Source organism: Myotis daubentonii, chromosome 3 (assembly GCF_963259705.1).
Source record: "Myotis daubentonii chromosome 3, mMyoDau2.1, whole genome shotgun sequence".
NCBI lineage: Eukaryota > Metazoa > Chordata > Mammalia > Chiroptera > Vespertilionidae > Myotis > Myotis daubentonii.
Genome location: NC_081842.1, coordinates 58,182,345 through 58,205,533, shown reverse-complemented (window position 1 = coordinate 58,205,533; position 23,189 = coordinate 58,182,345). Strand labels below are relative to the sequence as shown.

At 50.6% G+C, this 23,189-nt stretch overlaps 1 protein-coding gene across 1 annotated transcript in view; it reads right to left on the bottom strand.

The window, feature by feature from the left end:
- SEMA5B (semaphorin 5B) overlaps window positions 1-23,189 on the bottom strand; it is a 115,942-nt gene that overhangs the window by 5,688 nt on the left and 87,065 nt on the right. Inside the window, exons 4-12 of the mRNA XM_059687648.1 lie at window positions 21,759-21,804; window positions 11,283-11,345; window positions 10,829-10,927; window positions 9,897-10,110; window positions 8,915-9,200; window positions 6,980-7,115; window positions 5,364-5,571; window positions 5,047-5,254; window positions 148-265 (exon numbers count right to left, since the gene is read on the bottom strand). Coding sequence (XP_059543631.1) covers window positions 148-265; window positions 5,047-5,254; window positions 5,364-5,571; window positions 6,980-7,115; window positions 8,915-9,200; window positions 9,897-10,110; window positions 10,829-10,927; window positions 11,283-11,345; window positions 21,759-21,804 — 1,378 coding nt within the window. The remainder of the gene's footprint in view (window positions 1-147; window positions 266-5,046; window positions 5,255-5,363; window positions 5,572-6,979; window positions 7,116-8,914; window positions 9,201-9,896; window positions 10,111-10,828; window positions 10,928-11,282; window positions 11,346-21,758; window positions 21,805-23,189) is intronic.

The following is a 23,189-nucleotide window of genomic DNA, read 5'->3' as shown; positions in this document are numbered from 1 at the left end:
CAGACACACATCAGAGGCAGGGGTCCAATCACAGAAGGCAGGGGTAGGGAAGGCAGGAGGTCCTAGGGGGTGTGGGGATTCTGCTGGGGAGTCACAGCCTGAAATGGGGGGACAGGCCCTAGGTGCGGGGGACGAAGGGGTTCTCACAGGACACGCTGTGATGTTCTGGGTCCAGAGGCTCATGTTGGAGCTGTCCTCGAGGGTGCTGCAACGTTGCTGCTTCCCGTCCCAGCCGCAGTACGGATCCCGCGCCCCCAGGCATGCCCTGCCAGACAGAGGCCCTGAGACTCGAGCCCACTGGCCTCCCAGCCTCACGGCATCCCAAGAATACACCTGGCCACTCCCCTCTGGGCACCTCTGTCCATCCAATTCCCCTCCACAATGACAAGTTCATTGAACACTTACTGTTTGCCAGGCATCACTTTAAGTGCTTTACAAGTATGTAAGAATATAATACAACACCCCAATAATGAAGGCACTGTTATTATCCTCCTGGAGTCTGCAGAGGGACTTCCCATTGGCCAGTGGGGCCAGGGGTGTCGAGGGCTAAAGGGCTATACTAAAGAGTCAAGGGGTTGCCCCTGTTGGTGTCTCCTTGAAGCTTCAGGGAGAGTCACCTGTCAGGCGAGTTCTTTATTTTTAGTGAATTCAATAGACCATGCCTCCAGACCAGGCTCCAGAGAAAAAAGAGGTTTTATGAGAGGCCTTACAGAGAAGAGGGTGGGGCTTCCCTTGTCAGCAGCGGAGGTCAAAGAAGACAATGCTGTCCCTTCTTCCAGCAACCCTTGACCTGCATATGGGAGGTGGGGCTTGGGGCTTTAGTGGGTGAGGGCCTTGCTGGAGCCCGGGAAGCATACTCTGGCCCACCTGGGAATGCAGAACATCATCTGTTGCTCAAGAATCTGTTTCCACTTTATTCACTCAAGCACAATTTGTGTAAATTGTATAATATATAAGTACACTCTTATTTTCATCTAGGATCAATGGTTTGATTGGGGGATGTTTTGCCAGCAGAATGCATCAAATTAGACATTATGGGACTAAATACACATGTAAGCATAGCCCCAGCAACCTGTGGTTTTCAGATTCTGCTCACGTGCTGACATTTGGACCAAATTGGCAGCTAGCAAACTCAACCAGTTAGAATTCAATAAAGCCCACTCCTGAGTGCATTTCCCCCAGCTCTCCGAAAGGGATACCAAACTCTAGAAGCAGCTGATACTGCATTTAATAAGCAACATACATTAAATTTTAAAAAAAGAACTAGCCGTGACTAGTGGTTATTAATAATAATAAAGATGCTATTTATCAAAAACATATGTCTGCCAATAGGGAAAATGACTAAGAGCAGCACATTTGAATCAGTTCACACAAGATCAAAGCAGAAGATTCAGGAGGAATGCAAGGCATCATTCTTTCATCTAGGGCCTAGCCAGTTCTAGAACAGTGGTTTCCAGTCTTAACTGCAAATTAAAATCTCCTGGGAATCTTTTAAAAACCTCAAGCAAGCAAACAAACAAACAAAAACCCTGCCTTTATCTGGGCCTTTGGACTGGAGTAGGCCCAGTCACTGGGATCTTTTAAATACTCCCCAGGTGATTCTAATGAATAGCATGGCTGAGAACCGCTGTTTCAGGGCCACTTTTGTCAATGTTCCAAAGCCCAGACATAAAGTACCCTGTTTCTCCAACCCATCACGGAACAAGAAAGTAGCGAAGAAAAACCTCAGAGTAGATGCTAGCCCCAACCCCCCTCCCCACCCACCCTGCACACCCCACCCTCTCCGTCTTAAGGATCCCTCACCCTCTCTGCCTCTCCTATTCCAAGGACACTCCTGCCCTGTTCTGTCTGGCCCTGACTCTGGCTGCCTGGGGAGGTCTGCAAGGCTGCGCTGGGACTAGTGCCTGAGCTCTCTTGTCTACATTCACTACTTTAGTCAAATGAAGCTCCAAAGCTTCCAGGGCAGGGAAGAAAATGAAAGCTCCAAGCAGGGAAGAGTTAAACTGTGTCTCTGACTGTAGGACTGGGTGGCAGTTTAGAATTGTGTGTTGTTGTTTTTTAAAAGCAACCATCAGACCAATAATGTATCACCATGTATTTTTTACTTCAATGTCTCAAGCAGCCATTATAGAAGGGAACAGGCTCATTCCATGGGCTCAGAGGGGGAACAGAGATGGATGGTGGAGGTGGCAAGCAGGCAGTTTCCAGCGCCAAGTACCAAGGCTCTAAATGGGAGCTGTCCAGGGTAGCAATGGTGTCCCAGGAGCTTGTGAGCAAGTGGCTGTTACTTAGGGTGGCAGCAGAGGAGGGGAAGGTCAGGAGGAGACAGTCTCTGAGCCTTCCTCCTGCTTGAGTTGAGGTAGAGGCCACACCCCTCCAGTGCAGCCTGATTGGCATGCTGGAAGGAGGAAGGGGTGGGTCATGCATAAACACCTGCTTTATAGAGCCAAGTCAGCCTCATTCCCTGCTCCTGCTCTTGTGAGCCCTGGTCTCTCCCTGGCCAGGCTAGGGTTCTGGTTGTGCCCCACAGAACCTAGATTTTCCCGAGTGAAAGGAGAGAGCTGGACACAGCCCCCAGATTCTGGGCAGAGGAGGGGGGCCCCCAAAGGCGCTCGGCTTACCCACCCTCATCCTCCTGCCAGCTTTGAAAGGAATGAGGGGAAAAAAAAAACATGAAATGCCTATCCTAGGATAAAACTCTGTGACAACCCACCCATATTGCACAAATTCTGATGTACATTGTATGATAGACAGTTTGGCTTCCAGACTCTGAAGTGCACAGCTTGGTGGCTGCATGGGTTTACTCCGGCCAATTTATTAACTTTGCAATAATGAAACGTCACATTTTCCATTTTTACATCCACCCAGAGGTTTATGGCAGGGTTTTCACTGAACACACAAATGGCCCTTATCCCAAACTCAGGAAGCCAAATAGGATGAAAGTTTCAGACTCCCAATTGACCTCTTTCTAACTTGCTGTTCCACCTGGCCATGCTATGCAACCTGCCTATCCCTTCTCTGAAGCACTAAGTGAGTGGAGACCTGTCCCAGCAACAGCTTTCTTCCTCTCTTCCACTACAGACCCCATTACTTCACATCTGGCCAGAGAGCCACATTAGCTCATGCTGCCCGACCATCTGCCCTACGACAGTGCTGCCTGCCACTCTCTGATTGATCTTCATGAAACACCCATTCACTCTGTCACTCCCCTGCTCTAAGACCACTTCAGTGCCCACAGTCATAGGATTCAAATCAAAATTCTCCCTTGGCATTCTCAGTTGGCCTCAATCCACTTTCCAGCCCCATTCCGCACGCCTCTCCTGCACCAACCTCCTTTCAGGACAAATCAAGAAGGATCAGTCATGTGTGCAAGGCCAGTTGATGCCTTGGGCTGGGCGTGGCCTCTGGTGGAATATAAAAATACTGGGACACTGAGTTTACCTTCAAAGCTTTACAACCTCTTAAAGAGCAAGGCCCATGTGAAAAGTTTAACAGCAACACAAGGGTTAATGAACACAAGCAATGGGGGAAATGCCATCAGCAGGAGCCTGTGATTCACTGCCAAGCAGTGCTGTCTGTATTCAAGGTTGGAGACTGTGGACTCCAGAAAGCCCAGGAGGCTGGAGACCCCTGAATATATTTCTAGAGAGAAAAAGGAATAAGAACACTAGCTACCACTTATGACTCGCTGGATCGATGCTTCATGAGCATTACTCCCAATCCTTACAGTGACCCAGCCCAAATTTAACAGGATTTCTCCATCACTGTGTCACCCTATTTTCCCAATGAAAAAGCGGAAGCACAAAAGGTTAAAGAACTTGAAGATCGTACCGATAGAGGACAATGGAGCTGAGATGGTACCCGGGTGTGTCCAATTCCAGCATGTGAGTCCCTCCCACCGCACCCCTGTCTCTCCCCACACGTCAGATACAAGCCAAGATTTCTCTCCCCAGCCACACATTCAGAACTCCAAGGAAAATGAAAGCGTTCCAGACTTAGTTCCTCTTGCCTCGCTCCTCTCACACGGACAGCCCTGCAAAGGGCTCTGAGCACGGGAGGGCTGAGTGAATGTTTGGTGTTTTGTTGAGGGAGCCATGTGTTGGGGCTGAGGGCAGCTTCACTGCCTGCCCACTGCCACCCTCCCCCTTCCCCTGGCTGCCACATCAGAACTATCCGGCCTCTTCCCCTGCTCTCCAGGCCTCTGCCCGGCTCCCAGCACACCCTCCTGGGGCTGGAGGACAACCCTTGGCAGCAGGAGATCCATTTGTCTCCCAAATCTCAAGGGCAGATGGGCACAGCCAGGAGGTCTCTGTGTTGCAAAGAGCACAGGAGCCCGTGTGGCTGTGGCTCTGCCAGCTAAAGGCCGTTCTTGATTAGCTCAGAAATGAAGAGCTGCAGTTTGGGGGAGGCTCGTGTGGTGGGAGTCTGAGCTATATCTGCATTTGGCTTTGGAATAAGCTTTTGTTTCCCCCTTAAATGCCAGTGTCTGTTGCCAAATTTGTGAAACCGCTTGAAGCTAAGGTATGGGGAACTGATCGGGGGCACAGTTGCGAAGGGTATACAGGCTCCCCATGGTTCCCATGGTTCTTCACCTCCATCCCACCCAAGCCAGGCTTCTGTGTCTCTTCTAAGGAAGGAAGGAATAGGAGCAAAGATTGGGGGGAGGGGTGACTCAAAGCGCGTCTCCCATCTGGCCCCACCTCTCCCTGACAAGCACTGCGGTTTCACAGATAAAGACACTCTCTGAACAGAGGGGACAGAGAAGTTAAGTGGGCTGTAACTATATGGGGCTGACAATAGGGATGACAACAGTGACAGTGGTTTATGCTGATTATCCCAATTAACCTTCACCAGAACCCTGCAGAGATTTTACGAGGAGGAAACCAAGGTTCAGAGAGGTTAAGTGACTGGTTCAAAGGCACACAGCTGGAGACTGTGCCAGGATGCCATGCGGGTCCAACAGACCCCGAAAGCGCGACGGGCGGGCGGGGATGAGCCCGCGGAGCGCCCCCCTCCACCCCCCCCCCCCCACGCTGGCTCGCTTACCTTTGGTTGCGGTAGGAGGCACACCGCTCCAGCGGGACGCGCAGCACCCCGTCGCTCAGCCCCACGAAGAGCGCGCGGGCGCTGTGCAGGATGCGCAGGCTGCGCAGGGGCTCGCGGCGTCCGGGGGGCAGCACGTGCAGCTCCTCCAGGTAGCAGCCCCGGAGGCTGCGGCTCGCGGTGGACAGGGCCTTCAGGATGGTGCCCGACTCTGGAAGGGTCAGGTGAGGGTGGCCTTAAAGGGCCGGGAACCTCACGGCCCTAGCCCTGGCCCCTCAACCTCCTCCCACTCCGCGCCCCGACCCCGCGGGCCGGCTCACCCGTGCCGATGTAGAGCACGTGGTAGAGAGTGTCCTTGGCTTGCACTAGGTCCACCACGAGGTGTGAGAAGCGCACGCTGTCCTGGGTGACGCAGGGCTCGGGGGTCACCGGCTGCACCGCCTCACTCATCAGGAACAGACGCTGTGCGTCCTGCAGGCTGCGCTCCGTCAGGTTCTCATTGGGGCCCACCTCGGACAGGGTGCCGCACTGCGCGGGGAGGCGGGTCACCGGTGCGCAGCCACTGGGCGGCGCAATCCCTGACTCCCTCCTTCCTTAGTGTAACCCAGGCGGTCACTGGCACACTCTGGTTCTTCAGTCCTCCCCCACCCAGTCCCCTGCACCCCCTTTCAGGAAGCGATGCCTCTTTGGGAACTAAGGGAAACTGAGGTTGGGAAGGTGGGACAGGAAGGACCTGCCAGGGCTGGGGAAGAGGAGGGGGAGACTGTATTGTCTAAAAAACGGATTATTTGAGTGTGGATAACAAGAGTCTTCTGATCTTATGCTGTGGCTGTAGGTGCCTCTCCCTCATGTTGTGTCAGCTCTGCCTTCCTCTCTCTTGTCCTACCTGCTCAAGTTCGTATGCCTTCCAAACCAAAACCAGCAGACTACCACCATTTATTGAGCACCTACTACATTCCAGGCACCACATCAGGTGCTTATCGACCCTCACACATATCTCTGAGGCCAGTGGAATTGTCCCTGCATGCCAGATAAAGAAAAAGTGACGCCAGGAGGTTGAGCGACTTGCCCAAGGTCACACACAGAGAGGGGGGTAGGTCTGGGTCAAGCTTGTTGGACCACAAAGCCTGAAGTCTCCCCCTGCTCCCTTCTGGCCTGGACAGGAAGTTGATGGACATTAAAGTCCACCATCTGTAGATTCCTTTGCCCCATGGCTCTTTCCCATACCACCCAGGGCACCCAGTGCCCTTGAGAGGGTTAACTTGAAACGCAGGCAGATAGGGCAGGGGTCCAGTGGGAAACAAAGGCAGGTGGAACATAGGCAGGGGCAGGCATGGCAGTTTGAGCAGCCTAACCATAGGAATCAACCAAGCAGAAATAATAAAAAGTTTCTGGACTCAAAGTGGGAGGCATGGGAAAACAAGGGAGGGCCTGCAGTAAACAAGATGTACGAACCCATAGAAACAGAAAAAGTTCAACATAGGAACAGAAAAACAACACATAGAAACAGGGAAAGTTTAGATCTGTTGCTGGGCAAAAACAATTGAGGAAATCAATCAGGTGATGACACACCCTCACCACTGCTGACATTGAGACCCTCCAGGCATTAGTACCCAGGCAGATGGCAAGCAAACTTCAGCCAAAATCCCCAAATTCTGCCAGACAGAACATGTGTGTTCCCCTGGTCCAACCTCCCTACCTTCCTGGAGGAGGGGTCACATTTAGAGATGGCTCAGAGCATGATCCCATGCTCTGTGACCCAACCGCTCTACCTTTCTTGTCCCACAGTCTTAGAGGTTACCACTCTCGTAGGGGACCACTGTAGACCCCCTCAGATGGGCGCAGATGAGCAGGGACAGGCTTGGGAGTCGGCTTGTGACTGGTAGTCTGGTGGAAGGCCATGTGCACAGAGAGGGGCAGAGAGGAGAAACTGTACCTGGAAATTGGGGATGGGGTTGGCGATGGGGAGCCAGGCAGCCCTGGGGTTCTCCTGGTAGCGAAACGGGCCGTTGAAAGCCTGGGAGATGGCACTGAGGTTGAAGGCGCAGACAGCTGAAGCAGCGATGCTATTTCTGAAAGGCAAGAGGTGATGGGTTGCTGCTCCCGCATAGGCCTCAGCACCCTCCTTAAACCCCACAGCCAGCAGTCAAGGCACCGCCTGGCACCGCTCCAAGGCTGACTGAACACCTACGATGAGCCTGGTGCCTCCTGTGTGATGGAGGGTCTCAGAGGAGGAAATGTGGTCCTTATGCTCTGGGAACCCTCTGGGAAACAAAGGCCACTGATGAGAACCCTGGTGGGTTTCTCCATGCTACCGCCTCATCCCCTTCCCTTCTCCCGTGGGAGGGTCAAATAAACTCAGCATTTTCATTTTATCCATGGCCACTGTAGGAAATATCCTATATAATAAAGAGCTAATATGCTAATTAGACTGAACAGCAGACCAACCTTCTGGAACGACCTTCCAGAATGACCAGTGGACAGGGGGCATGGGGCAGGGCCGAGGGGCAGGGCTGAGGCAGCCGGGGCTGTGAGGGCCAAGCACCTCGCAAGAATTTCATGCATCGGGCCTCTAGTATTTTATATTACAACTTAGTATAACGCACACATATATGCACACACACATATGCAATGAAGTTTTATGAGATAATACTTACCCTTATTAAATATATTATACTCTGATATTTTTATTCCAGTCTATTCTGTGGTATTTATTTATTTATTTATTTATTTATTTATTTTAAAAGCAAGTTACCAAACCACTGATATACTGCAGCCCACAACACCCTGAGCCAAATGACCTCTAAAACCCCTTTCAGTCACAGAGTCTCAGGTTTCTATGAGTCTGATGTGAACAGTTCAGAGATGATATCACTACACCAAGTGATTCCAGTTCCGTTCTCTGCATTTAGTCCCTCTCTCAAATGTGTCCATTTCTGCCTGGTCTCCGCCGCCATCATCTCCCCTGGATGCTGCACTGGGCCTGCTGCTGCCTCATCTCCTGTAATCCATTCTCCACTCAGCAGCCAGAGTATGTGCTTCAAAATGCACATCCCAGCTAGTCTCTGGCCTGCTTCAAGTCCTTCAATAATTTATTGCTCTTAGGATAAATATCAAAACCAGTAAAACAGTCTACAAGGCCTGCAGGACATAATCCTCCCTCTCCCAGCCCTTCTGCCTCCTCCTGTCTTTCTCCTCCTCTCCCTCCAGGCTCTTGACACTCTTGTCTGGCTCCGCTCCTCAAACATTTCTTCCTACCCAAAAGCTTTGCATGTGTGGTTCCCTTGGACTAGGCTGCTCCTCTCCCCTAGTTAATTCTTATTTATCCTGTGGGTGTCACTTCCTACAGGAAGTCTCCCCTGATCACCACCCTTCTATATGTTTAGAGGTTTCCCTGTGCACTCACTACCCTTCCCCTTTGTAGCATTTACCACGATTAAAATGGTGAGATTTTAATATCACAGCTACTGATAACCACCCTCTCTAGAAGGTAAGCTCCTTAAGGTCTGCTCTTGCTTTGCTGGGTAGGGTTAGCAAGGCCATGGAATCCTGAGGCTGGAAGGGACTGTAAGACCCTCTCTGAGTCTCCCCGATAGGCTGTTGCCGGACCCTTCCAGAGCTGCCATCCCCTCCTTCAAGGCAGCTGTTTCTCTCTTATCACCACAACTTCTTCATGAAGCCACAACCCAGCTCCTTTTATTTCTTCATATCTGGCCTTTATGGCAACTCAGAATACATGCTGACCATGGCAGGGCAGCAAGACACTAAATCCTCAGAGGACCCGGTGCAGAAGGCACAACAGTCCCCATTGAAAGAGAAACAAGACTCAGAGAAGCATCCCAGGGAAGGGGTGGCGGAGGCAGGGACTCACACGTTGGTGGTGAAGACCCCGTAGATGAGGTCCTGCTCGGGCAGGTGGAAAGCACTCTGCAGCTCGTTGTAGTAGAAGGGGACCTCGCCCGGGCGGGAGCAGTTGAGCCGGGCCTTCATGAACGTGGTCCACGTGTCCTCCAGCAGGAAGCGGCCCCCCACGTCGTTCTTGCACACGCGGGCTACCCGCGAGTACACGGTGCGCCCGCAGTCATGCTCCACCGCGTTCTCTCGCAGGAAGAAGTAGGCAAACAGCCCAATATCATAGGCTGCCACAAAGTTAGGCTCTGGGGGCAGAAGAGGAACAAGGGTGGGGCAGACCAGCAGGGAGGAAGGGGGCAGAGTTGGGAGTAGTCGCCTACTTCCGTTTTCCCAGGTGGGCGTCCTGACACCCTCTGCCAGCCTGGCGACCTGGAGGCTCTAACTAACCCTGCTCCCACCTCTAATGCAAAGGGCAGTTGTAATAATAGCTGACAGACATTACTGGGCACATAATAGTACCCAGTACTATTATGTACCAGGCACTGTTATGAGTATTTTATATGCATCAGCCATTTAACCCTCTTAACCACCTAGGAGGTTAGCACTATGATCAGCCCCAGGTCATAGATGAGAACACTGTGGCACAGTAAGGTCAATACTTGCTCAAGGTCACACAGCTAGTTAGTGAAGAAGCAGGGTTTCAACTCCAAGGGGCAGGAAATTCATGCCACCCCCTCCCCCCAGTCACTTTCCTCCATAATCCAGCCTCTGAATCAATTCCTAAAGGTTCCTTTCCCCTCACAGCCTGCCCCCCATCCGCCCTGGGTGCTCAGGGCATCTGCGATTCCAGCCAGAGTCCATCTCCTTGGGCAAACATGCACCCTATTCTGGGCCTCTTGATGAAGCCAGTGCGAGCCCTTGCAGAGGTTGGGCAGGGAGGAGGACTAATAGGGGTCAGGGTGGGCTGGGGGGACCCCACCATTGGGGCTGTGTCTCCTTACCATTGAGCCACTTGGAGTTATACTGAGCAGTGCGAAGGGGCGGCCCACTGCCCAGGCTCCGGTAGATGGCAGGGTCCCGACCTGAGAAGTCGATGACTGTGGCTGCATAGAGCTCCCCCTGGGAGGAGATGACAGCTGTGGAGTTGTGGCGAGGGTCGTAGGGGCAGCGGGCCACGCCATTGATCTTCTCCATCGTCCGGCTGAGGTTCCCCACCTGGGATGGCGGGGAGATGGGGCACTTTCCCCTGAGATCCAAGGGCTGCCTGTTTTCCCGCCTCAGAGTTTATTTCCTCCTGGGCCCTGGTCTCTGTGAGCCTCTCCCTCCCAGCCTCCCCCTCAATGCCCACCCCACAGTCCCTCTGCGGAAGCAGCCCTCACGGAGGGGAAGGTTGTGTCAGGAGCTCCGCCTGCCTCTGGCCCCTGCACAGTCAGGTACACCGAGAAAACACGGCAGGCCTGGTAAAATGTGAATTTCGATGAGCAACAAATAATTTTTTAGTATAAGTATGTCCCAAATCATTTTATTTATTTATTTCAAAGAGGAAGGGAGAGGGAGAGGGAGGTAGAAACATCAATGATGAGAGCAAATCATTGACCGGTTGCCTCCTGCACGCCCCCTACTGGGGATCAAGTCCACAATTTGGGCATGTGCCCTGACCAGGAATTGAATCGTGACCTCCTGGTTCATAGGTTGACACTCAACCACTGCCATGCCATCTGGGCAGTATGGCCCAAATCTTTCATGGCACATACTTAGGCTAAAGCATAATTTGTTGTTTATCAGAAATTAAATCTAACTGGGCATCCTTTCTTGTTTTGGGGTTTGTTGTTTGCTAAATTTGGCACCCCTATTCCAAGGCTATGTGCCTGGGCGGGAGAACCTGCCATGTCCCTTTCTGACTGCCCCTCCCCACCCCCCGAGCGGTCCCCACCTGCCTGCTGGAGCACATGGGGGAGAAGGCGTTGGTCCCACACAGGAACACCTTCCGGCCAGTGACAATCAGGACGCGCACGTAGTTCTGACACTCCTCCTGAAGCAAGAAGGGGAGGTGATAAAGGGACAGCTCTCCAGGCTCTGGGTGTCTTCCCCTCTCAGCACTGCACCACAGATACATAAAAGCACTGCCCTGTGTCCCAGCTCACCCTGATCTGAAGTTCAGGTCGCAGGGTGGGTGTCCTCTGCCCCTCTATCTCCGTCCCCGGCTGTCTTACTGCATCACTGCCCACTCAAATGCTCAGGGCTGACCTCACCCGCCCAGGAGCCCCCAGTGCATCCAGTCTGGGCCTGTGCAAGGTGGCCTTGTGCCCACAGAATGCCCGTCCATCCCGAAACCACCAGCCTCCTACTGGCCCCAGCCAGGATCCCGGACCAGCAAGGCCACATACCTCCGTCTTCCCTTTGCTTTGGCAGGAGCGGCGCGTGTCCTCGTTGGAGGCCCACTCTGTGGCCTGTGGGGGGAGGACACAGACATCACACAGCTGTGCCACTCACCGCCAGGGCAGGCAGCTGCCAGGTCTGGGCGGACAGGAAGCTGGGAAAGGGTCAGGGACAGCCTGCAGGGTAAGGGCTCCTCTCACTATATCCACGGGGACCCAGTGGGCTGCAGACCTCGGTACCCAGAGATCTTTAAGGAGTGAACATCCCCTCAGCCCAACACCCTCCGCACCTGCGAGGGTCTGGGGAGGCGGTTGTACCAGCTTCCTTAGCTGCATCCCCTGCAGCTCCACCCTAGGATCTCCTGGAGCCTTGCTCCCCGGGGCAGCAAGAGCTGGAAGTGGTCCACCTTCAGGACCACCCCAGGCCTGAGTGGGCAACGGGAAACGTGCTTCCCTCATGTACCACATGTCCCTCAAGTGAGTGGGAGGCAAGGAAGGCTAGATTCTGCAAACCTCAGAGATCTGTTTAATTTCCCCACTACAACCCTGCAAAGTGCTTTTTTGTTGTTTTTAGATGAAGAAACTCACATTCTGCGTGACTTGCTGTTGCTACAGAGTAGAGCTGGGATTGGGACCCACATTCCAGATTCAAGGGCTCTGTGTGTGTGTCTTTATCTCACCATCTCCAGAACCCAGGACTTCCACTCTCCCCACTGCTCTCCCTGCCCCAGCTCTGAGCTGTCTGCGTCCCTTCTCGCTCTCCTTTAGCATCCAGCATGCTCTATCACGAGGCAACGTGCCCGGGGACACAGCTTTCACTCAGGGACCCAGAGGACACTGTCATGTTCCCAAGTGCCCATGGCCTGGGAGGGGCTGTTCCCCTCCCTGCTTCATCTATTCCGTCTCTACTCTCAGCCAGTCCCTCCTGGCCTCCGAAGAGCATCTGGAAGGAGAAATGATACCCTTCAGGTCCAGGCAATGTCAACAGCCCTGGTGTGTGGCTCTTTAGAGATTTCTGGGTCACATGTATAAATATGAACTGCCTACCTGTCCCTGGAGCAGGATCCCTGAGCAAGCAGCTCTCCCACCCAAACGGGGACAATAAAAGAACCCCTCTTCTTATTTCTAACAAAGCTCCTTCTAGCTGTGCAGTCACTGCCTGCCGGGGTCTAGGGGCCCGGGGGTGAGAGGGCAAGAAGGGTGCCTGGAGGGGGGGCAGGGGTGCTCTCTGCTTTTCAGATCGCAGCCTCCCACAGGCCCGAGGTGGTTGCTTTGTGGGGCCGAGGGAGGGCTGACTTCCTGGATTCAGGAGCCGTGACAAGTTTGGTCATGCCTCCATCAGACCCGGGAGCAGGCTGGGCTCATCCTGCCAGGCCAGGGGCTCAGGGGAAGGACAAATGACCCCTGGCATCTAGCCACATTGCTGTGGGGTTCATTTGGACAGAAACCAGGGAGCCACTGTCATCCTCAGGGCCCCAGCAGCTCCCAGGCTAAGCCCGGTGTGAGAAGGAAAGAGGGGCATAGACAAGAAACCTCAGGGCTTTGTGGGTAGAAATGCACAGTGACTCACAAACATTGCACATGTCCAGGCCTAAAGCTCCGGAACGTGGATGGCTGCGGGGGACTGTGTGGGCAAAGGGCCTCGCTGGGGCCTTGGGACTCCTCAGCACAAGGGCACTTTGAAGGGGTCAGGCTTGTTCCCAAGGGGGTGGGAATCTCACTGGGTGGGGTCAGGTGTGTTCAGTCAAAAGGAGTTAAAGTCACCCTGGGCTGAAACCGGTTTGGCTCAGTGGATAGAGCGTCGGCCTGCGGACTGAAAGGTCCCAGGTTCGATTCCGGTCAAGGGCATGTACCTGGGTTGCGGGCACATCCCCAGTGGGAGATGTGCAGGAGGCAGCTGATCGATGTTTCTAACTATCTCTCTCCCTTCCTCTCTGTAAAAAAATCAATAAAATATATTTTAAAAAAAATAAAGTCACCCTGGGCTGAACCCCAGGACAAGCACTGTGCCAGGGACTTGCCACGCCTTCTCTCTTTGATCCTCAGCACAGCCAGTGACACACGCAGCCTTTTGCTCATTTTACAGGTGAGGAAAATGAAGCTCAGAGAAGTGGAGCCATACGCCCAAGGTCACAAAGCCAGTAGGCAACAAACCCAACATGCCAACTCAAACGAGACCAGTGCTCAGCTCTCTCTGCTGCATCCTACAGCCTCTCACAGCGAATAGATTTCTCAAACCAAAAGAGAGAGCAGATGGCCTGCAAAGAATATGTATATTTATAATGATAACAGCATAAAATGGGCTTGAGTCATTTATTTTATTTAAAAATTATTTTTATCAAAGTAATGATGCACAGAGTTGAAAAAGTTAAGTAGTATGAAAAAATTATTTAAATAAGCTCAAGTAGCCTACTCCTCTCATACCCCAACCCCATTTCTCAAGGTCAACTACTTTCAACTATTCCTCTGTGTGCGTTTAATTCAGTTTCTGAAAAATATGTGTCAACCTCAGACTTCGTCTTCTGACTTCTGCTATGGAGGTGAAGATTTCCCCCGCTTACTCATCCCCATCTCTCCTACCTCACAGCATACATTCATTTCACCCATCTTCCCGTTACAATTCTGTAACATTAATTATTTAATCTTTGAATGGGATAGTAATTTAATTAAAAATCAACATTAGTATTTAATTAGTATTGTAAATATGTAAAAATTGTTCACTACTACCAACTTAATACCCCAGGTTGCATCACTGATTGTAATATGAACCACTAAGAAAGAATAAATGCTGCCAAACCTTTATTACTTAAAGTTTTAATGTAAATTTATTGACAGTGCTCTTATTTAGACATTTAAAATCATATACCGGTATTGTGCATACAAAAAAGAAAAATGTAAGCAGAACTGAGTATCCTTAAATCTTCTCTGAATTCATAGTTCATCTCGTCTGAATCACTTTTCTATTCCATTGTCAGCGCTCATTTTTTGTTGCTGTTGTTTGCTTGTCTTGGCATATCATTCTTGGAACTACCCAGGTTATAGTGATACAGCAATTCTTAAAGAATGTTCCACTCTGTTCTCCAGAGTTTTCTTCCAAGCTATTGACCCCATCCTGCAAGATTGGATGCTGGCACTTTCTTGGTCTTACCAGAAGGTGCTCGCAGAAGGTCCTCTGACAAACCAGGACTCCTATTCCCTCCTCATATCATCTGAAAATGGTTTGTGGACTAAAATGTCAACTGGTTGGTGTTGTAGAATTGGAACACGGGAATGATGACCAGGTTCAAGCACAGGCAATGACAGCTCCACCAGAACTGCAGTCTGGCCACAGCGACTGTAGGATGCCTTCGACGGAAAGATGTGGCCTGATTTCAGACTCTTTAAAAATGTGAAAACGTGCATCTGAGAATCAAGGAAATTTGCCTATTCTGATGAGATTTCCTTTCTTGATCAACTTTTTGTTTTTCCTGAATGGAATAATTATCTTGGATAATTTTCTTCATTTGCTTGTTTTGCAAATTCCTAATTTTCCCCAGGAGCTCAACAGGTGTTACAAACCCCTCTCGATGTTGTTGGCTAACTGCACACACAAATGGTTCAGATCATCTCTGAGTCCCCATCCTCTTCCTCCTGCCTGAGTGTGGACAGAAGCCTCCTGCATGCCTGTTCACCTGGGACTTACCTTCTCTCCTTTCCTGCTTGTTGAATCCCATGTTTCCCTCTTTCTTGATTTACATGTTTATTTTGGTGGAGCACATCTCCAGTATCTTCCTAAGGAAAGGAACACGGTAGATCAATTTTTAAAAACTCTTGCATGTCTGATTCAACCTATCTTCATACTTCATTGACATTTTTGATACAGATTTTTAGGCTGAAAATATTTTTTCACTCAGAATTTCCAAGGCATTTATTCCTCCATTGTCTTCTAGAATCCAGGATTGCTATTCTGAAGTCTGGTGTGAGTCTCATTTCCCATCTTTGGTAGTGAGCATTTTCTTTAGGCTCTGGGAGCTTTCAGGGTCTTCTCTTTGATAACCGAATCCTGAATTTCACACGGATGTGCCTTAGTGCAGGTCTCTTTTGGGAACTCAGTCAACTCTTTCAGTGTAATGGCTCATCCTCTGTTTTGGCAAATATTCTCATGTTATTTTGTCCTTAATTTCTTCCTCACCTTTTTCTCTGTTCTCTTTCTCTGTAACTCTTATTAATCCAATCCACTGTTGGTCTTTGTATATTTATCACCTAGTTTTCTGTTATTTCTCTCCTGTTTTTCATTTCTTGTTTTATTGTTGTTCTAATTTCTGGGAGATTTTTCTTCAATGTTATCTTCTAAATTCAAATTTATTTCCACAATCATATTTTTAATGTCCATATTTTTAACTTATTGTTTTATGTAACAAGATATATTTTTATATCTCAGAAGAGTCTAATTATTTTTCCTAATTTTTTTTAATGTTTTCTTTTAGTTCTTGCATTGATCCTGTTCCTGACAGCTTCCTTCACTCAGTTTGCTTGTTTGTTTGTTTGTTTGTTTTTTTTAAGTATATTTTATTGATTTTCTACAGAGAGGAAGGGAGAGAGACAAAGTCAGAAACATCGATGAGAGAGAAACATCAATCAGCTGCCTCCTGCACATCTCCTACTGGGGATGTGCCCGCAACCCAGGTACATGCCCTTGACCGGAATCGAACCTGGGACCTCTCAGTCCGCAGGCCGACGCTCTATCCACTGAGCCAAACTGGTTTCGGCTGCTTGTTTGTTTTGATCTTTCTCTCTCACTGAGGCTTTCCTCAAATGTCTGGGGATTTTTGACTATTTGTTTATATTGGAAAATAAATCTCTAACCATTTCCCACTGAAAGGAACAAAAACTTCTTGGAGCAATGGCTTATTCCAGATCTGGGTTTAGGGAATGTGCAAGGTGAGCCTCAAACATTTCCTTTATCAATAGCAAGGATGCAATCACAGGTGATTGACATTATCATGTCAAAGGACCAAGGAGCCAACTTGAAGCAGCCCCTTAGTGACAAAAGATGGGATAGTCATGCAATGGATAGATAATGTTTAAAGCCAGGAGTCTGTAAAAATAATAACAAAATAATACAATTAATTGATTACCATTGACAGATACAATCAACTGGTAAATAAAGATAGAGTATCAAACATTTATTCTGCCTTTCCTATATGACTATTGTTGGGTAACCAAATAGTAGATGAAGGGAAGTATCTCTTTGCAGAAGTAGTCCAGCTAATACATTATAATGCCAAAGGAATTAATGGATCCAGGAAACAATCATCAGTAATTGCTAATATATATATAAAAAAAGCTCATCCTCTAGAGAAAATCATATACTAATCTTTAAAGATACTCAATAACACCTATAAAGTAATCTTGCGGGGATCTAAATGGAATAAAGTCTTTAGCTCTAACAATCAATTTACAAATGATACAGAGGACAGGGGAACATGTTAAGTTATGCTTGGATTGCAATCAGCAAAATCCAGACTGTGGGAAACTCTGTAGGGCACATGACCAGGTTTATTCAATGAATAAATTGCACAAAGAGAGGAAGAGGAGAACATTGTTTGAGCCTCAAACCTTATCAGTGTCCTCCCCTTTCCTGGAGTCTCCAAATTTGGAGCCTTACCAGTTGGGTCTTTAGAGAAAGGGCCTTAGTCTTTCTTTGTTGGGGGAGGGGTAAAATGGCTGTGTGGGATGGGACAGGAGATGTGGGTTCCAACCTCTCAATTTAGAGAATTTCAACCATTCCCCTCTTTTAGGCTTGCACCTCATCCTCACAAGTCCACAATATCTGACACCCGATTTCTGAGCCTTCTAGGAGTCTGCCATATCCCCTCTGTAAACTCTTCTGATAAATCAGTTGCGATTGCTCCATCCACTCTCCATCTCCGCAGAATGCAGTTAATCTCTTGTCCACTGACGTCTCTTTTGTCCTGTCATGGTGCATCTGTGCCTTTAACATCTGTCACTGTCCTCTCGTGGAGTTTTATGAAGGAGTCCAGATAGACATGAATGATCCATCTGCCACACATAGTGCTTTAAACTGGGACTGTCCCGGAAATTCCAGGATGGTGATCTCCAGTAGCAGAATAACTGCATGGTTTTCAGCCACGAGAGAGAGCAGGCGAGGCAGCCAGGAACTGGGTAATCTCCTTGCAAACTCAGCAACTCCCCTGGACACCAGAGACAGTGGCTGAACATTAAGACATCTTCTGAGTACTCAGCAGAGTTTAGATTTCAAACAACTCTAGAGCTGCCAGACTAGCTCGGAGAATGTGGAAGTAACTAGGCGAGAGCTCAGAATCAGCCTCACCACGTGCCCAGGCTCGGACCGGACCCAGCCCCGGATGCGTTCCGATGCGTCTGTGCATTTCAGTCCTCATTTCTGCACTTGCAGGACACCTGGCAACCTGCGATTAGAAAGCCATTGCCACTAGACCTCCAGCCATGCCATGCTCTCGTCTCATCACTCCTCTCCTAATTGCCAAACCCAACTTAGCTCATCACACAGCTGCCCCTGACCCTGCCGACCACGTGCCACCTTTCCTTTCCCAGGCCAGTTTATTAAGTTGCACTGATAAATAACATCACAGGTGAGCTGATTTGATTTCTCCGCTCCCTTCGAAAGCGTGTGTGTGTGTGTGTGTGTGTGTGTGTGTGTGTGTCCCTCCCACCCACGCCCCTCCATTCAGTGCTTGGAGACTGGAGGAGACTGGGGTATTTCGATTTGTCTTAAGGAGCAGTAGTTTACATAAACTGTTTAATAAGGGGTAGGCACTCAAACATCCTTTTAATGGACACTGGTTTGCATGAACTGTTTGCACTTAAATTTTTTTAAGGGATATTAATTATTTAAACTACTGATAAAGCACTGAGTTTTAAAGTTTGGTTAAAGCGTGCCCTGGGGCCATACGGAAGGAGCAGTGGGCTGTAATGGAGAGTTACGTTACAGCCATGCGGACCCCAGGCAGTTGGAGAGTCAAGGAAGCTGGGCCGGGGTAGGAGTGCAGCTCATTGTTAGCACTTGTTTGCTGTGAGCCACCTGTGGTAGCAGATTTGGGGACTGAACGTTTACAAGCAGGGGCCTGAAGCCTCCTTGGGCTGGGCTGTGGCAGGGAACTGGCTCGCTGGAGTTGGGAATTTCTCATCAGGCCTGGTGGCCAGGGGCTGAGGTCTGCTGCCAGCCTATTTGAGGGAACACTACAACCACTCACCCCAACTTCTCCCATTCTCTCTGCCTTGTGACCAGATGGCGCCCCCTATGGTGGGGACATGGACATGCAATGTAACTTTTTTTCTTTTTAGTTTCATTGGGAAGAATTTAGTCTGAATTCCAGAGATCAGGCTCCAAAGAGACAACCTAAAAAGATGGTAAAACTAATTCCTGGTGTACTTGGGCCTGGTTTGCAGAGTCCTTCAGAGAGCCCCCCGAAGCTGAGCCTGCCCTCAGCATAAGTTATGGGCTCGCCCAACATATCTTCCTATGGCTGAGATCAACATGGCGTTGGGTGAACCAAACCCTAGGCCTGGTCATCAACCCGGAGTGTCTAACATCTGAAAAGGTACAGACCCAGAAATGGGCACCAGCTTCAAGGACACTTGGGGAAGCCAAACCAGTTGGGCAGCACCTACAGAAAAAGCCTCCTTGACACCCTGGAGCAGCGGCTCCTAAATTTGGCAGCACCTTGAGCTTTTACAAATCCCAGTGCCCGGCTGGACCCCAGACCAAGTAAATGAGTCTCTGAGGGTGGGACCCAGGCATCGCTTTTTTCTAAAGCTCCTCTGGTGATTCCAGTGGACAGCTGTGGGAGAACCACTGCCTGGAGTCAGGCGAGCTCCATGCCCATCCTAATCTACGCTACTCAGCTATGCCAGCCAGAATCCTGGATGGCACCACTGTGGCCCAAGCCTTCCTAAGCTCTCCAGCACTGCCAGCTTCCCCAACAACAGGGGTCACCTTCATGCCGAAGACAGTGTGCCTGGTGCCCCTGGTGCTGTGACCCTGTGTGATTCTGCCACCTGCAGACCTCTTCCTCCCAATGCTCTCCATCCCCACTCTGCCGCCTTAGTTCAGCTCTTCCCATCACTGGTCTGGACTATTGCACTTGAGTCCTAACTGGCTTCTCCACTTATTCGTATCTGCACTGGGCCAAGTGGTCAAAATACCAAATCTACTTCTCTGCTTTAAACCCTTTGAGGAGCCCCCAGTGCCTTCAAAATAAAACATGGACCTCTCCACTCAGCAACGAAGACCCTCTGTGACATGGCCTCTGTCTCTCCCCGGCGTCATCTCCCACCCTTATCCCACTCACACCCCATGATCCTGCCACACTGGACCCCTCAGTGCTCCATGCTGTTCCACATCGTGTCTCCTCCTTAGCTGCCTGGCAACTCTCATCCTTCAAGCTCCAGCCCACGGGCAGCTCCTGCAAAGCCTGTGCAGACCCTGCTGGGCCACCACTACACCCAGCACAAGCCCCTCCCTGCAGTCTTCCCCCAGCACTGCCATTCATTTTGCACATCTGTCTCTCTTCCCGTCTTTAGCCGCTTTACTCCTCCCAGAAGACCTGCATTTGCAGGCCATGGGAGCCTAATAAAAAGCCACTGCCTGAGCTCAGGGCAGCACCCCTGGATCCACTTCCTCCCCCCACTGTGAATCGCCTCTGCACGGGCTCCCCCAGACCCTGACCTGCTGGGCTTGGCATCTATCACTCATCATCTTCTCCTGGCTGTCCGTGAGACCTGAGGGTGAGAGACGCTGCTGGTCTTACTGCCCTTCTGCCCCAGCTCAGTTCGGATGCACAGAAAGTGCTGAATGAATACTTGATCACTGGGGGACCAGCACGCCTCCTGGACACGAGGACTGGGGCTGCCAAGAGACAACTAGGCCCTGGGTGGGCTGCTTGTGACTGAGCCGGGTGGCCACAGGATGCTGCCTCTGGGACGGACGTCCTCTGCCTTGCTCCAGCCCAGGCTCCAGGCACACGCGACACAGGTCCCAAACAGGAAAGGGGATCATTTATGGTCCCTCATGTATGTGCTCCTTGAGGCAAGGGATGGAACCTGATTCACCTTTGGATCTTAAATGCCTGGTACCGTGCCTAAGACTGGAGCTGGGCTTTAGCAGGTATTCAACAATGGTTATTGCAGCTGGTTAGATCAGTGGTCGTCAAACTCCTTAGTCAACAGAGCCAAATATCAACAGTACAACGATTGAAATTTCTTTTGAGAGCCAAATTTTTAAAGAAACTATATTTTAAATATAGGTAGGTACATTGTTATTAACTTAATTAGGGTACTCCTAAGGCTTAGGAAGAGCCACACTCAAGGGGCCAAAGAGCCGCATGTGGCTCCCGAGCCGCAGTTTGCCGACCATGGGGTTAGATGGATGCATAGGTGTGTTGGCCAGTAAGGGTAGACTGAAGGATAGATCTCTTCTGTTCCCTTCAACCTCCCCTCTGGAAACCAGCGGCAATGGCTCGTGGGGTGTAGACCCAGGTGAAGCAAGAAAAAACCAGACCAGAATGTCACACCAGCTCACCAAGGAGGTCTCCCCTTTTCCAACTGGCTTCTGCAGTGAGACTGTATACCAAACAGCCCAGCGCCTGACTAACTCCCCATACCATTCCCTAGTTTTGCGCATCACTCATCAACTTCTTTGGGCTGTAGTGTGAGACCGGAGGGTCAGAGACTCTGCTTGTCTTACTGCCCCTCTGCTCCAACTCAGTTCAGACACACAGCAAGCACTGAATGGATACTTGATCCCTGAGAGACCAGCAAGCCTCTTGGACAGGAGGACGGCGGCTCTCTCCTCATCGAAGAAGAGACGGCCATCCTTTCTCTGGAATGTTCAGCCCCTGAAGAGATGGTGTGGCAGCTGTTTCTCAATCTGGGACAAATGTTCTGGATCAAGAAGGCCCATTAACATGCCTTCTCGCCCAGGGCACTTGGGGAATGAGGCTTGGGGAGTCAATCACAGCTCAGTGGAGCTGCTGGGTGAGAAGGGGTTACGCAGGCCAGGCTAAGAAAGGAACCAGCAGCATCCTGACCCTTGAGGCCCAAGCTCAGAGGCCTTCCCGTGGATTACACACTGGACTTAGAATGACCCACCCGTCCTGTTTTCCCAGTCCTGCCCTGGCTTTAGCACTGCAGGCCCAGCACCCTGAGGCTCTTCAGGCCCAGGCAAGCAGGGCCAGGGCCACCGAGCTCTGGGCCTCCTTTCCTCCCCTCCTCGCAGGAAGGAGCCCTGTGCGTGCCTCCCTGTTCGAGAGGCCTCACTCCCGCTTCCAATGATCTTCCCAGCAATCACCTTGACAGCTGGGGGAATCCATGGTCAGGGAGAAGAGCCTGGGGCTCCTATTTTCCACGCTAGGGGTTAAATTGTGACGCTTGCTCTTTGCGCTGCCCCAGCTGGGCTCCCAAATCCCAAGGACATTACAGAGAAGGGAAGGGAAGCAAATGTACCTGAAGGAGGGAGACATTGGCAAGGCTGAGCCTGAAGAGGTAGTTCCTGTGAAAACAGAGACGGAAATCATCAGTCAAGCTGGGCCCGCAGGCCAGTCCGGAAGGCAGCTGCTCCTGCCTCACACGCCGGGTGCCAGGACAGGTGCCGAGTGCAGAGGGTCTTCGGTAAGCGGACCCCCACGGAGAGCTTCACCTCCCTTAGCTCATGGAATCCTCACAGCAGCCCCAGGAGCACAGAGAGAGAAAAAAAAAAGCCATTTTACAGACGAGGAAACAGGGTGGGTACATGGCCCAAGGACGAGTTAAAACCCAGACTTATCTATTCCACATGTCTGGCCACCCTGGCAGGTCCAGGAAGAGCCTCCACCACTTTCCCACCCCTGGAGCCTGTTTCTGTTCAACTTAAAGCCTCCTGCAGCTCTTGTAGGGACCCAGGCAGGCCACCTGCCTTCTCCCCTCACCCCCCTCCCGGACCCGCTCCCCTCCTCAAACAGGCCCAGTGACTCTGGGTCTGACTTTCCCACAGCCACCTCCCTGGACCACCTGTCTCTTCGTGCCCAATCGCCCCCTCTGCTCTTTATGATGCTCTTCCCCATGGTCTAGCCGGCACCGGGCTGCCAGACTCGGATTCCTCAAACACCGTTTTCATCAGATCAGCCTGCTGCTCAGAAACCTTAAGGAAATATGTCCACATAAAGCCCTGCACGTGGAATGTTTATAGCAGCTTTATTCATAATTGCCCAACCTGGAAGCAGCCAAGGTGTCCTTTAGTAGGTGAATAGATAAGTAACCCGTGGTCCACCCAGAAAATGGAATATTACTGAGCACTAAAAAGAAATGAGCTATAAAGCCATAACAAGACACAGAGGGACCTTACGTGCATATTACTAAATGAAAGAAGCCCATCTGAAAAGGCTGCATACTGTCTGATTCCAATTATATGACATTCTGGAAAAGGCACAGCTATGGGACAGTAAACGGGATCTGTGGCTGCCAGGAGTTGGTGGTGGGAGGGAATGGATGAACAGGCAGAGCACAGAGAATGTTCAGGGCAGTGAAAATGCTCTGTATGATGCCATAATCATGGATACATATCATTATAAATTTGTCCAAACCCAGAGGATGCATACCACCACCAGTGCACCATAACATAATCTGTGGACATCGGGAGATAATGATGTGCCCATGTAGGTTCATCAATTGTAACAGACTTACCGCTCCAATGGGGGAGGCTGCACGTGTAGGGCTGAGGGTATATAGAAATTCTCTCTACCTTCCCATTAATTTTGCTGTGAACTTAAAACTGCTCAAAAAAAAGAGTCTTGCCCAGCCGGCGTGGCTCGGTGGTTGAGCGTCGACCTATGAACCAGGAGGTCACGGTTCAGTTCCCTATTAGGACACATGCCCAGGTTGTGGGCTCGATTCCCAGTG